Genomic DNA, 15,271 nt, shown 5'->3' with positions numbered 1-15,271 from the left:
GCTTGTAGATCACGAATAGACTTTTGAAGATAAAGGCAAGTAACTTAAGGTTGGTGCAGTAGGGTGGCAGACACATATGGCTCAATATATTAATTTAGAAAGTTCCTGTAAATGTAATTAATCAGTGAATTCTGTGGCAGCTGTTGCAGAACTCATAGTATTTCCAGCTGCAGTTTTAAATATATTGGATTTGGTTATCTGTTTCAGGTTTTCAGCAATTGCTTTCATTTCCTAACATCTACATTTATTTAAAAGTATGTATTTATGTTTTATTAGAACACGGTGATTAATTTATGGAATTTTAAAGGTGTGTTCCCTTCAAATACTTGTTTTAGAAAAATAAATTCTGAGTATTTTCATCTACTTCCTTGCCCATGGATATGTGCATCTCGGAATAAATCTCAGTATACAGCTGTGTTTAAAATAAAATAAAAACATTTCCTTTTTACAGTGAAGCCTTTTCTAAATCAACAAGAATATGAAAGAACCGAGGATATAGTTAAAAAATTTGAAAATGGGATTGGGAAAGAGTTGCATCGGAAATTACTGGAAAGAGCTAAAATGAGAAGGAACTGGGTACGTATTTAGATATGTAAGAAATCATAATTCAACTTACGGAAAGTTGGTTGTTCAGGATATAATTTAGAGAGTCATTTAGCTTTTTTTTAAATCTTAGGATCTTCCTCGTATCTGCCATTTGGCCAATGGATACGAACACATTCACTTACATACATGTGGCTTGTTTGTTTTTTTTTTCCAAAGCTGAGCGGTTAAGAAAGCTCACTAACTGAAATTTTGTTACCTACCACCCTTGGAATGCTTTGTCTGTCAGTTTCTTCTTCTGTCACCTCTACCCACCTCCCTCGCCCCCCCCCCCCCCCCCCCCGAAAAAAAGAAAAAGAGTAAAAGACAAAGGAATTCAGAGTATGTTCTCTTTGTTTCCTGAAAAAAGCCATGTGGTAGCATTCTAAAGTTGTCTTTCAACAGAGAAAGGGATCCGAGTTGGGGTGTTACCAAGTGGAGCTCATGAGAACCTTGTAAACCTTAACGTGACACACTCTGGAGTGCAGATTTCCAGACGATGATAGAAAAAATACATTATAAATTGTCTGTCCCAGATCCTCTCTTAACACAAATCTCCTATCCTTCCATTCTTCATGGCGTAATCTGTCTGATATTAGCAGCCGCAGCTGACATCTGCAAGAGTTTAAGATCAATAATATCAGGGAAGAACTCTTCATAAAAATTCACTATTTAATAGTCTTAAGCAGTATTGAATTTTATTTTAGGCTTGAAAATAGAAGAGCTGTATATGTTAACCTCTGCAGTCAGTTTTGAACCATTATATAGGAACTACTATCCAAAATATTTTTTTTTAAAAAGTAAAAGCAGCAGACAGTTGAACAATCAAGTGATTGTTAAAGAATTAATGACTAAAACTTAATTCTGATGCTAAACATTTTTCATTTTCAGCTGGAGGACTGGTGGCTGAATGTGGCTTATCTTGATCTTCGCATATCAACGCAAATACACTGTAATATGGGAGGCCCCGGTCCCTATATTGAACACTTCTGGCCACCAAAAGAGGGCACTCAGATAGAAAGAGCATGTGTAAATATATGGCACACTCTGAAATACTGGGAACTGTTACGAGAGTAAGACTTTTAAGTAATTATTTCTTAAGAATTAAATTAAGAAATCGAAGATTCTAAGTATTAATGATCTATGTGTACTTCAGTCACAAAAATATGTTTACGTTCATTGGCATGTGTTCTTTGCAGTGAAAGATGGTTTTGTCTTACCTTGATTTGCTTGCATAATTATCATCTGTCTTGTTTAATTTTGGTGTATTTGTTTACTACAGAGAGAAGGTGGCAATACAGAGATCTGGGAGTGCTGTTCTGGACATGAGCCAGTTTCGAATGCTCTTCTGCACTTGCAGAATTCCTGGAGTTACCAGAGACTCGATTGGCAGTTATTTTAAAACTGGTAAACAAACACAAACTGGGGGTTAATACAAGCAAATGATTTTATATTAATGGGCTAATGGAGTGGTCATGTTAACCATAGGGTACTTGCTTCCTCAAGCACTAAATCGGGTACTCATTGTTGAGTACCTATGTAAGGAAGCAAAGAAGCTATCTACTTTACAAATGTCCTTTTTGGTCCAATATTTAGTCCTTACTAAACAAGATTTAAAAGAAAGCTGTGCTTCAAATTGTATGTTACCAGCCTGGTGCCTATATGAAGTGTGGCAGCATTAAAGATTAAAAAAAAGACAAATTCCATGTGTTAAAAACGAGGGTGAAGTCTGTGTATTATAGGGACAGAATTTCACCGTCATTACTAATTGCATCTTCCACAGAATGCTTTTCTCAAGTGTGCTCCCATACGTTCTGCTGGAATAGTTCTTACTTATTTTCTGTCATTGTGCTGTTTCTTGGCTTGGTCAGCATCTTCTCTTTTCAGTCTTGAAAGTACTCCATAGTGCTTCTTGAAGCCATTCTTTTAAGCTTCCAATGGTTTTCTGGGGTACAGGATTGAGAGCTAGAGTGAAAACGTAGTGGTTTTATTCAGCCTCCACTAACAAATACTGTAGTATTAGTAATCAACTAACTGAAATCGTAACACCACTCTCACACACGTTCTGATGTGGCCAGAGTTGTTCAGCAGTGTCAGCCTAGATAATTGTGGGAGGTGTGAGTTCCTAAGACTCAGTAATTCAAGAAGAAGGAGGCATTGCCTTGCTCCATAGAAAATATGTAAGGATACGATGAGAAAATGCAAAGTTGAAGGCAAGCTTCAAGGGTTTTTTGTTGGTATTACAATTGAAGAGTCAGTTTAAATACCAAAACATAGAAGAAACATTCAAATGGTGGAAACTCAGTGTGCTGTTACGGTCACACTTAATAAACAAAGCTGTTACCACTTGAAATTGCGTTCAGATTGCAGAGTAGGGCACCTAAAATTTAACAGGTAATGTCAGCTTGTAGTCAGAGACCATGCTGAAAGCAAGGACAGCCTGATCAGTGGAACCTGAAGAGGTGTTTGGTTCAACCTGCAGCAGACACCTTAATGAGAACAGGTGAAGAGCTCATTAGTTGTTATTAAGTGTATTGGGTAGATCTCTACCAACTGTAGTGAGATTTCAGGCACTTAATTCTAGGTATGTTAATTTCCAGACTTGATTCAACCCTTTGCTTTAGACAGCTACAGTTAGGATGGTGCTACCTAAAGTAACTGAATTTGATGTCATCCCTTCTAATTTTTGTTATATTAGAAATTAATTTCATGATCTATGAAGATGAGGTTTACATGAAATGACAAATTCCTCACTTTAGAATGTCTTTCACCAGGTATGTATTGAATTGTATTACCTGTTTTAAAAAGTAGGACCCTAAAGATAGGTAAAAACCTTCAAGACTTCAGCGGATGCCGACTCAGTTACATACTTGTGGTAAAGCAGCATGCATTTCTTCTTTTTCCCAGGGTGGAACACTAGACTAGAAAACATGTAGCACCGTGGCTCAGTTTAAGAAAATGTAGCCACGTTTCTTGGGATTTTAACATCTGAGTTTTGTCAGAATCTTTTCCAACTTTATTTAATCTTATTTCCAGAAAGATGGATTCAGTAAGGCAATGCTATGCAAATGTACCTGGCCCAGTGTGGGCCAGCATCATCCACGTTTCTGTATAATGGCCACATTGGTGTGTCAGTGCTCCCTTTTTACAGATCTGCGTGCGCTGATCAGGTCTGATTGACATAGTAGTGCATCTCGCATCTTGAGCTCTGTGGGTGAAACTGGTTGCATAAACACTGACAACCGAAGGACTCAATTGTTTGCTAAGTGTCTTAGCAGCAGGCTTGCTGCATTATATTAATCCCTTTTACAAAACAAACCAACCAACCAAACTCATGCAAGAGAGAAATGTTACTAGATCAACTTTCAGCAATCAAGACTGATGATGGCAGAGGGCGATCCTGCCTACAAGGTACACAAATAAATGACATTTGCTACTAGATAGTGACAATGACTTGAAGTAATTAGTAGCAGTGAAAGTTAGGTACTTCTGTGTATTTTCTCTCATGGTTTTAAAATTGTTTAGATTTGCAGTAAGATAATGCAATTCGACTTCTAAAGTTATTTTTGTTCTTATCTCCCGTTTTTAACTGTACGAAGTCTGCCTTATTTTGAACAAAAAAGTCTGTAGGACTTGCTGAGTGTTTTTCCTGTATCTGTCATTCACTCTATCCTCATGGTTGGATTTTCTTGGGTTTTTTTTTGTTTCATTTCAGAGACTGAAGGTGAATGCCCATCTCACTTAACAGTCCTGTGTCGAGGTCGAGTGTTTGCATTTGATGCTATACATGAAGGCAATATGGTGACTCCTCCAGAGATTTTCAGGTTTTCAAACCACCTTGTCTCAAATAATCTGTCCTATTTAAGCTACCTACCAGAGTCTGTTCTCTTTCCATCCCCTTCACCCCAAAGAATTAGGTGTGAGAGAAGCTACAGCTTCTCTTCTACCTGAGGGTTCAGATTTGAGTACATCAGGGGTCCTCAAACTATGGCCAGCAGGCCAGATGCGGCCCCCCAGGGTCCTCAGTCCGGCCCCCGGTATTTACAGAACCCCCCTGCCGGGGGTTGGGGGGGGGAAACCGAGCAGCTGCAGATGACTGCCTGCCACTGCATCCGCGCACCGGCCCCCTGGTTAAAATGTTTGAGGACCCCTGGAGTAAATTCTTGTGTAGTGGATGGCAGCTTCTTGGCATGAAGCACTGATGATCATGTACTGTTGTAATACACCCACAGAACGTCACGCAAAAGGGCTGAATGAAGATGTTTCAGTAGGTAGCATGATTCATGTGGGAAGTTTCTTGGCATGGAATTATTAAAATTACGTGTAACTCCATTCCTTTCAGGACCATCCCACATTGTTAATTGTCTCATTGCTACTTAATCATTAACACAGATGAAGCACCACTTGCATATTGATTCATATCTAGTACACTTGTGGTTAATTTTCTCAGTAGTAGAGGGGCTGGAATTCCCATTGGTATACACTGATTGACTCCCTGCTAACTACAGAGCAGTACTGCAGTATTTCACGTCTTGGCATCAGACCTGTGACAACCAGCCATGTTTGTGGCTTTTTTCATGTTCTTGAGGTGCTGCAAAGGAACAGAGAGAAAGAATTTGGTTCTTTTAATACTAAATTTCAGTACTAGTGAAACTGGCAATGTTTAAACCTTTTAAATGTGTCTCCTATCTCCCAGTAGCATGTGGAGGTGGTGGCTTTTCTAACTGTCAGTACAGTTGTGGGCACAGGGTTACTACTGTGTTAGTTGAACTCTGATGTCACGGACAGAGACAGTTTCAGCATAAGTCTCATGTGATTGCTTTGGGATCTATATGCATCTACTTATTAAAGAGGGGTTGTGCATTTCTTCTAGGAATAACTTACTGCATTTGTCAAAGTGTTGCTTATAGAGCGCGACAGAAATATTATAACTAAAATAGGCAAAAGGTGAATGGCCAAATTCCTGAGGCAAGACAAAAACTAATTAGAGAATTATAACTTTTTCTTTTTAGAGTCTGGTACTTTAATACTTCAATACATATGTTGAAATATCTTCTAATTTCTGTAGCTGTACCTGTTAGATCAAGCAAGTAACAAAGAAATCAACACCTGGAATACAGACAAAAACCCTAGAACGTTCTATTGTCTATAGGAAGGGGAGATTGATTTTTGCTTGGTGGTTTGTTTTAATAACCTCATCATGGGTGTCTTATTTTTGTCAACTGTGTAACTAATGATCAGTAATGAAATTTAATGGGCAAGAGTGCCATAACAAAGGACAAGCCAGATTAAGTGCCTGCAATTTGTGGAGTTTCTTTAACTGAATTTCTTTAAAAAACTGAATCTGAAAACTAAAAATAGCTCCCTGTTGATAGCTGTTCACGGGGAAAATGCAAGGAAAAGTTAGGAAAGTAAGTATTCTTGTGTAGTTCAGTTTCTACATTTAGGATGTGTTGTAGCTACTGTTCTTTGAATTTCATGGTCTGTCTTGAGTGCGATTTTTGCCTTTGTATCTGATTAGTTCCTATAAAAGCTGCAAAGCTGCAGTATTAGATATCTGCTGCTCAGGAAAGTTTGATCTGTACTGCTGAAGTCTTAGATCTAGTTTTAAATGAAGTGCATAACACTTCAGGACCATAATTGTTTACATCTGCTGAGCTGGTAGCTGCAATTTGAATTAACCATTAGTGACTGAAAACAGAGCAGGTCTTCAGCTGCCCTTTAAGTCTGAGGGAGCCGATTTCTGCTTCCTGAAAATTCACATTAGCTTGTGAATGTGGAACCAAAATTCCAGCATGGCAAAAAAAAGAGAGATAAAAAGGATGACTTTATCTTCTCTCGTGTTCTTTGTTAACTAAAGTTTTTGAAATCTTCTTAAAGGCAACTTACATATATACAGAAAAGATGCCATAGGGAACCAGATGGACCAGGACTGGCAGCCCTAACAAGCAATGAAAGGACAAAATGGGCAGAGGTGGGAATACTTCGATGGTTGCTTCCTGAGAAAAACATTGTGATCACTGGAAATACGTAATTTCACTTAGCATTGTCTTTTTATGCTTTCTAGTTACGTGAATATTTGGTTGATCTTGATCCAAAGAACTTTACTCTTCTGGAAAAAATTCAGAGAAGTTTGTTTGTGATCTGCCTTGATGATTCTAGTCCCCATGCAACTCCTGAGGACTACACTGAGGTAGCTAAGGATTTTTGATAATTCATATCTGGTCTTTATATAAAAATTTCTCCTGCACATATGCAGAAGTAGCACTTCGTGCTCTTTCAGAACAGAGAAAATGAAGCAGATAAATATGCAAATAATGCTGCTTGTTGATCCATAGGAATACTTAGTTTAAATTGTTAGGATATTGGAAATGGGGATGACTGAAATCTGTCTTCATAATCTTTTAGCCCCCTGTCCTTCAGGATTCTCAAAAATATAGTCATCAGCTTGTTATCACTGTAATTTAAAAGCTTGGGTGTATAATCATGTTTCATCTTCAACTAGGTGAAGATGTCTTATCTCTCAGGAAGGTCTCACCATCTTAATGTGGGCTTGGTTTAGCTGACAGGTTGGCAGTGTTCTTTGTGGATTTTAAAACCTACAGTGAGTAACTTTTGTTTTAGCTTATAAGGCTGGGGCTCATAGGTGATCCAACTGTACGCTGGGGAGATAAATCCTACAACAGCATCTTTTTTTCCAATGGAACCTGTGCCGCATTCTGCGATGTAAGTTGAATTTTTTTTTCCCTGCTTAAAAACCTTTCAAGTATTTATTTACTAAGTTTTCCCTTTCAGAGTATTATCTTAAATGTTTAATGCTTTCCTCTTTAGTATACCCTTGTTTACCAGGCACCTTATCTGACAAGTTTCCAAAAGCAGTCTGCTTTTGCAGTGTTTGATGTTACATCATACTTGAAATAAGAACATGAGATTTGAAATCATAATCTTATTTCTAAAATGATGAGGGAGTTCAAAGACAAAAAGTACATTGCGCAAGAAGGCTTAAAATTAACTCTTTGTATGATGTAGCTGTTTGAACAGCTGTTTTTTAAACTCGCGTTTTTTTGAAACTCATTATTAAATGGCCAGAAGGGCCTACATCCTGCCTAAAATATGCTTTTCCACAGCAGTGGTGTACTGTGCCTCCTCACCTGGCTGCAGAGCAGTCAGAACAGTGGGTGCACTCACATAGTTCTGTATGTATTATAGAACTAGAAAAACAAGTCCAACACTGTGCAGTAAAGTTGTTGGTCTGCAGGAAAAAGAGTGGGGTAGGGAAAAAGAAATTTTATCCTCTTGTAGTTGTGCAAATAATGTGATACCTTGTCTTATATGATTCTAGCATTCTCCTTTTGATGCCATGGCTTTAATTACTATGTTATCTTATGCCGAAAAGACGATTATGGAAAACGAGGGAAAATGGAAGGTACCTATCCTTTTAACTAATAACCTTGAAAGTTAATGTGTCTTTTCTTATGGATAATACTTTTTCTTTTCTTTCTTTCTGTCTGCATCCTCCCAGGGATCAGATAAAGTGAGGGATATTCCATGGCCAGAGGAACTTGTATTCACAGTGGATCAAAAGATTATAAATGAAATTGAATGTACTAAAGAATTTTATTACAAAAAGGTGGATTTTATTTCTACTTTTCTTAATTGTCATGGGGGTTTTGGGGGTTGGGATTTTTTTTGTTTGTTTTGTGGTTTTTTTCCTTCATTTTATTTTTATGGTTTTGACTGGGTTTTCTCCCTTCTGGAGAACAGGGATGAATATGATATGCTAAATTGATGAATCAGGGGACTTAATGCCATGGTTAAATTTGTTACATTGTTGGTTTATGTTGAGTGTGTTTTATCTGAAGTGGACCAAGTTGTGATATTTTGACTTCTATGGCTTTTCCTCTGGTATGATAGGTATCTGACTTGCAGCTGGCGAGTTACGCCTTCACATCCTTCGGCAAAGCATTGATTAGAAAGAAGAAACTTCATCCCGATACATTTGTGCAGCTTGCCCTTCAGCTTGCTTATTACAAATGCCATGGACGGTAAGAAAATCTCATTACTCAGAATAGGAGTAAAAACCTAATTTCTTGAGTAAAGGGGTGGATCTGGAGATACTGGCATTGCAAGGCCACTGCATTGTATGTAATTTGCTGTGGTGCTATAAGGATGAAGAAGTAAGTTTTTTTTTAAAGTAGGAGTTGCATAGGGCCTTATTTTGCACCATTGAAATTCACAGGGTTTGTGCTCTTGGCTTCCAGAAGGATTGTGTCCTTGTGCCCATATAGGGATCACGTGTGTACATATTGTGGAAGGGGGAGGGCAGAAGACAGTCCATGAAAATGTGGATTTGGGCTCTACTGAAGTAAATACCCAGTGTTTGCCCAAATGTGCAATGGGTCAGGGTTCTTTGATGTCAGATAGTTGCTTAGATGGAGAAGGAAGTTTTAGCTGTAGCAACTGACAGCCGTCAGTAAAACAGTGAGTCTTCTGAGCCTGTGAAAAGCCTTCCAAACCTCAGTGTCTCACTTTCTATAGCAACAATAGATGTTAGGGTTTGGGCAGAATAATATAGATAGTGACCCCCCCAAAATGCCTGGCTCTACATTTTTTGTGTGTGTCGTTTTATTTTGTATGGTTGGTAAAAGGCAGCATTCTTCCTCATACTGGCATTTCTCTTTGCTGGCCCACTCTGATTATGGCTTGTGTAAGTCATTACTGACCTGGCAAGTATTGCTTGCTTCAGAAAAATGAGGGTTTCATCCTGTGTTAGTCACTGGAGATGCATGTCTCATCATAAGAAAGGTCAGTAGCTCTCAGTTTGAACACTGGAATAAATAAATTGTCTGACTAAAGTAGCCTGTTAGGTCTGACAGAGCACACAAGTATTTTTTATATAAGATGTATATTAAGTGGTAGGCTGTCATAGGGCTGCAGGTGCTTCAGGTAAAAGCTGGACGGGTGTCAGTGTGCAGCAGAGAAGGATTTGAGCCTTTTCCTTATGCATTGGGACACACCGCTTATTTCAAGCGAATCTCAGTTTTTGAGATTTTGGGCAGTGTGGATGGTTTCTTTAGTAGAAATGTGTAGTGTAACTGAAGCTTGCATAATTTCAGCTTATTTATGCTAGAGGCTGGTAGGTCTGTAGTCTGCACAAAACAGCCACGACAACCCAGTCTTCTCAAGTTATGATTATAGCAGTGCCACTTTTTCAGTCTGTCTCATGAATGCTTGTAGAGTTCCTTTGTGACTCTTTCTCAGACACACTATTTAAAGAAAATTAGTGGCTTACTGATACTTGTAACTGAGCTAGATGTGTAAGATATTTGGCAGGACTTTCTTGAGAGAGCAAATAGTTTTGTTAAGTTAATGAGATACTCTTTCCTAATTTTTCTTCTTAGCCCTGGCTGCTGTTACGAAACTGCCATGACCAGGCGTTTCTATCATGGCCGCACAGAGACCATAAGACCATGTACTGTGGAAGCAGTGGAATGGTGCAAGTCCATGCTGGATATTTCTGACAATGTAAATACTGAAATCCTACTTTAATCATGGGTTTAGAAGGCCTGTCATTTGAACCGCTTAAAACTCATTTTTCTATTGTCTCATTAATGGGAGTTGGCCTGTTTCCAGTGAGACAGATTTTGAATGTTGGGTTGCTTGAAGTCTGGCTCTGGTCACTGTGACTGAGGTGAGCTGTCACGTGTGAACTTGTTTGGTTTTCTATCCTATTTATCTTTTGGTTTCAAGAATGTGAGTGTCTTCAGTTACATTCACGCTGATTTCCACCCCCACCCCACTCCCCCCAAAAAAAAAAAAAAAAGTAACTGGCTTGGAACAAACATATTCTGCTGTGCTGTGGAGTGATTCTGTTGTTTACATTTTTAATTGAAATCAGGAAATGTTAAACTAATCATTGAGTCTGAGAGCAGGATTGAAATTCGTTTGTGTCCTAGTGACCACAGGGATGTATTCCAGAGTTTGTCTCTGAATAGCTGAACTGGTGACCTCTTTTTTTTCCCAGCAACTACTCTCTGGTGCTTGGCTGGCAAAGCATGTCATGCCTTTGTTGCCAAATGAGAGCTGTACTAAAGCTCTTCCTGTTGTCCTCACTGCACAGTTCTCAGACCCTGATAAATGAAGCAAGGAGAAGTTTTTTGAGACAAAGGGCTATGTATCTTTAGGAAATTCAAAGGTTCTGTATTATTAATGCATCTGACAAACATACAGAAATATGGGTATTGGGAAGTATGTGTGATTTGGTAATTACAGTCTTCAAGAGCATATCTTCATAGTCTTCACTGGTTTCTTCTGCCCTGTGCTGCGCCTTTAAAACTCAGTTTTCTGGCCATTATATAAATCTGCTTTCCTACTGCGAATATGGATTCCTGTTATTTCCCTACTCTATTGGTATCTTCTAACCAATTGTCAGCCTCCTATGGGTAATACACATAGAGGCTTGTTACTTCCAACACTAAATAGCATCTCCAACTATCTTCCCATTGCTGGGGGGGGAGTTTATGATGAGTTCTTAAGGCTTAAAAAAGCATTGAATCTGTTCAATAGTACTGAAATTACTGAAATAAGATGCTTAAAACTTTACTTTTAAGGTACTACAAAATACGTAAAGTAGGTACTTTAAAAAAATAAAATCCTTTTGTCTCAACTTTTCTTTTGCCTCTTGTGAGCTTAGTAGCCTGATTTTTATCCAAATTGAGTGGCTGCTGTCCTTGTTTCACATTCTTTGCTCCAACCTCTCATGTAATGAATAAAAAAGCTAAAGGGTCCTTCTTAAGTAGTTAAAGAGCTAGTAAGATCTGAGGTCTTAGAAGTCAAGATCTTGGCCATCTAGAGATATATTTCTAGGCCTCCTTTACTAGAACATGTATTTGTATTCTGTTCTGTCTGGTTTTAATATGTAAGTTCCAATATAAAATCGAAAAAACCCCATTAATGTTGGTCAGAACTTCTGTCATGGAAGTAATATTTCAATCAGCAGAGGAAAATTTGGGAATGCTGTTGGCATCTGTATGTTTTAATTAGGGTCTCTTTTTGTTTCCTGTTTTTTCATCACAGATTTTTTTTTTTAATCTTTTTATTTTTCTTGCCATGAAAAGTGATAGAACAGAATATTTCAGTTGGAAGGGACCTACAAGGATGATCTAGTCCAACTGCCTGCCTAATTCAGGGCATGGTGATCGTGTAAATGCAACCGCATCTACTAAAAGCTAGTGTGCTTCTAAACGGTGGTATTGTAGGAAGTTTCTGGGTTTGATTACTCTAGTTCACAGTGGTTGCTTTCTATTGTTACGGCTTGTTTGGGAAAGAGCATGAGGTTTAGAATCTTGTTGAGTGCAATAGTGATTCAAGTAACAGAGCAGAGATACAGGAAAAAAATGAGCAAGTTCTCTTGAAAAAGAAATTTGGATTTGGGAGAGAGTTTGAAATGTACCTTTCAAGTTCCTCCATTTTCTTCTGTCTAAAATTGCTAGACACTGTGAGGGGGAGAAACTTGTTGATCTGTGATTCCTGATGTGTTACTCATCTAAATTGTTTTTTCTTTTTCTTTTCTTCTTTGTTTTTTTAATCCTGTCTCCACTACTTTACACAGACCTACCAACGACTACAGCTGATGCATAAGGCATTTGCAAAGCATGATAAAATGAGGAAAGACTGTGAGAATGGAAAAGGTACTGAGACCATATATTTTTGTTTTTTCTTGTGGGTGAAAAGGGAATGTTGCTGTATGCTAATACATCTTCTCTGTCTCCTTGTTTTCAGCCTGAGTAAAAACTACCCCTTTAACATTTTATACTTTAATTTCAGGGAAAGGAACTAAAACCTAGTCCTTGTACCCTTCCTTGTGCCCCAAAGACATGTTCACTCTGAATATTAAATCACTTTTTCTGCCCAGCTGGTGAGTTATCTGGGCAGGTGTGGCCCTGAAAGCTTTTTCACTTTGTCCGTGAAATTGCTAGTGGGCCGCTGTCACTGTGTGGAACTCTTCCTCCTTGGCTGAAATGGAAGTTTTCTTGTTTTTTGTTTTCCACAGGAACTGCACTGGGTTTATATTAGTTCATTTGCATTTGGGCTCAGTGTTGCAAGCTGAAAGTAATGAAGGCCTTTTAGATCAAATATTTGGGAAATATTTTAGTATGCTACGCTGTGAATCTTGGTTTTTAGTAGACTCGGTCATTTACCTGTCCTTCAGCTGCTATTTGAGCTTCCTGATATCCAGACCAGAAGCAGCAGAAAAACAGGAAATGCTGCTGTTAATGATGCGGTATTTGCATTTATTTGACAGGCTTTGATCGTCACCTTCTGGGTCTCCTACTCATAGCACAGGAGCAAGGACTGCCAGTGCCAGAACTTTATGTGGATAATGCCTTCACAGCTAGGTAATTTGTATTCTTGGTATCCCTTGATACTGAGGTCTTTGTTATATTGGCTTTACGCATGCTGGTTTCTTGATCTCTAAGATGAAATAATTTTTTTTGTAAAACTCACTTTGTTTTAAATGATCTTTAAAAATGCTGCTTTTATTTTATTTTTTTTACAGCGGAGGAGGTGGGAATTTTGTTCTTTCAACTAGTCTGACTGGCTACACAAGGTTTAGTGGAGCTGCACTCCCTATGGTACATCATGGCTATGGCTTTTTTTATGCAATCAGAGATGACAGGTAAGGATATAATCTCATTTGGGGCATGGTTCTGAGTCTGTCACAAAGGGAAAGGCAGCTAACAGCTAGAATGAGGGAAGAAGTGTCAGAAGAGGTTGAGAAGTGACGTGCATAAAAATAGAGGCATTAAAATTCTGGGAAAGCGTGTGTGGGAGGAAGGAGGAACAGTGGAGGTGAAGTAAGCACCAAAATACTGACAATAGGCAGAAAGAAAAGAGTGGGGAAGGTGAAAGAAAGGAGGAACAGAAAAAGTTAACTTACTTTAAAATCAGCTTTCATTTTGGAGATCGTTAAATGTAACATGTAAAGGTTTTTTTTAAAAAAGTAGCACTTGGTTGAGATAGACTAGGTAGAGTAGAGGTGAGCAAACTGTCCATCTCACACATCTCTTGACCCCAACCAGCCCTCTTTCAGTAATAAGGAGAAGCTAAAACATTTGGCTTCAGTTCTCGTAAAATGGTAAGATTTTAAAAGATCCAACTTCAGCTTATTTGTCTTATGGACAACAATTATTGCTTCTTTATCTAATCTAATAAACTACTTTAATTATACTGTGTTGAGATAACTTGCCATTTTGTGATTTAGGTGTAATTCAGATGACTTCTTCCTAAAGCTAAATATGGATTGTGTGCAGATTTGATTCTGTTTGAGAATACAAATCATTTCTACCTGGATCTATGGCCCCATAAAGAGAACTAAATAAAGATTTACTTTTTATTGGGTAAATACAAAGAAAGTACTTTAAATCTTAAACTAGTTGCAGAGAAGAAATGTAACTTACAGTTTTACCAAATATAAGCAGAAAAGTTATGTCACTGTGTATGTAGAAATGGGTATTTGAATCAAAGTATCTAGTTTCAAAATCTGTCAACATTATTGCTTACTGAAGAAGGCACTAGGGATCTGAGTCCTTTTTGAATGTTGAGAAAGTATGTTTATGTGACAATTTTTGCTTCCAAATTTATGTTAACATTTCACATTTTGGGGCAATTTGTGTGACTTTTATCCTAGACCATGACAAGTAAGAGTGGTAACTTCATTGTTTTCTGTACTGACAGGATCGTTGCTACCTGTTCTTCTTGGAAATCATGTCCAGAGACAGATGCAGAAGTGCTCTGTAGAACTGTGTTCCAGTGTTTTCAGGACATGCTACAATTAACAGTTGCAGCTCAGCTGTAAGGTTGATAAAGACGTAAAAGCGTTTGCAAACTCACAAGTTATACGTAGTACTTATAAACAAAACGCTACTCAAGAGTACTGTTTATATTCAAGTTTAAGACATTTAATGATCTATGTGAAGTCTGCCAGTTTTTACGGGATTTACTGTGGTAACAGTACCCATTTAAGAGTAATGTAGCCATTTGCAACAACAATGCAAGCAGTAGTACCTTATCTATGTAGAACTATGCAATATTAAAATATGCCTCAACAATGCAAATGTACTTGAGAGATGGGATGTTGGAAGTGGAGAGTTTGTGGGAGACTTGTATTTATGATTTTAGTAACACGTAGAATACTTTGTAGTCTACTGATACTGTTTATGCCAGTGGAGCACTTAATTGTGTACTTAAGAGTAACCATACTATCCTCTTAGGTGATTATGCTTCCTATTCGTAGTGGGTTTTGAAATAGAAGGGCTGCCTCCGTCAGGCTATATGTTATTTTATAAGTTATCTTTCATTTTTGCTGTTGGGATTATACCAAATAAATGTTGTATCCATGAATGGGGATGTTCCCACTACATTTGTAGTAGAAGAGCCCTATAATCTGAAGTATTTTGAAAAAGGAGCTCTCAATAATAAAAACAGAAAGCAGCATATGAGTTCCAGATTCCTCAGAGTTTTCATCTTCTAGTGATCTGTGAACATCTGCTGCTTTAGAGTAATAATACAGAATAAAAATAAGCACTGAATGCAGTTTGATATGATCCTCAGGATTTTAAGACTTGATTCCTCTGTTTGAGCAGCTTTGTATTTTCCTGTCATAGAAATAAAATTATTCTAAAAATCA

The 15,271-nt window shown here is 38.0% G+C and overlaps 1 protein-coding gene and 1 long non-coding RNA gene across 2 annotated transcripts in view; one reads left to right on the top strand and one right to left on the bottom strand.

Moving 5' to 3' along the window:
- Positions 1-15,271, top strand: part of CROT (carnitine O-octanoyltransferase) — a 21,958-nt gene extending 6,687 nt beyond the window's left edge. The window contains exons 3-17 of the mRNA XM_055805422.1: positions 452-576; positions 1,474-1,655; positions 1,865-1,989; positions 4,298-4,406; positions 6,463-6,556; positions 6,650-6,775; positions 7,207-7,308; positions 7,925-8,008; positions 8,105-8,212; positions 8,497-8,627; positions 9,984-10,107; positions 12,194-12,272; positions 12,887-12,980; positions 13,142-13,261; positions 14,320-15,271. Coding sequence (XP_055661397.1) covers positions 452-576; positions 1,474-1,655; positions 1,865-1,989; positions 4,298-4,406; positions 6,463-6,556; positions 6,650-6,775; positions 7,207-7,308; positions 7,925-8,008; positions 8,105-8,212; positions 8,497-8,627; positions 9,984-10,107; positions 12,194-12,272; positions 12,887-12,980; positions 13,142-13,261; positions 14,320-14,440 — 1,724 coding nt within the window. The 3' untranslated portion in view covers positions 14,441-15,271. The remainder of the gene's footprint in view (positions 1-451; positions 577-1,473; positions 1,656-1,864; positions 1,990-4,297; positions 4,407-6,462; positions 6,557-6,649; positions 6,776-7,206; positions 7,309-7,924; positions 8,009-8,104; positions 8,213-8,496; positions 8,628-9,983; positions 10,108-12,193; positions 12,273-12,886; positions 12,981-13,141; positions 13,262-14,319) is intronic.
- LOC114010359 (uncharacterized) lies at positions 2,293-9,977 on the bottom strand. The gene is made up of 2 exons (XR_008747394.1): positions 9,306-9,977; positions 2,293-2,547 (listed from the first exon to the last, which is right to left on the bottom strand). It is a non-coding gene; the product is annotated as an uncharacterized LOC114010359 (long non-coding RNA).

This window comes from Falco peregrinus, chromosome 5 (genome assembly GCF_023634155.1).
Source record: "Falco peregrinus isolate bFalPer1 chromosome 5, bFalPer1.pri, whole genome shotgun sequence".
Lineage (NCBI taxonomy): Eukaryota > Metazoa > Chordata > Aves > Falconiformes > Falconidae > Falco > Falco peregrinus.
This window is presented reverse-complemented; position numbering and strand designations above follow the sequence as displayed.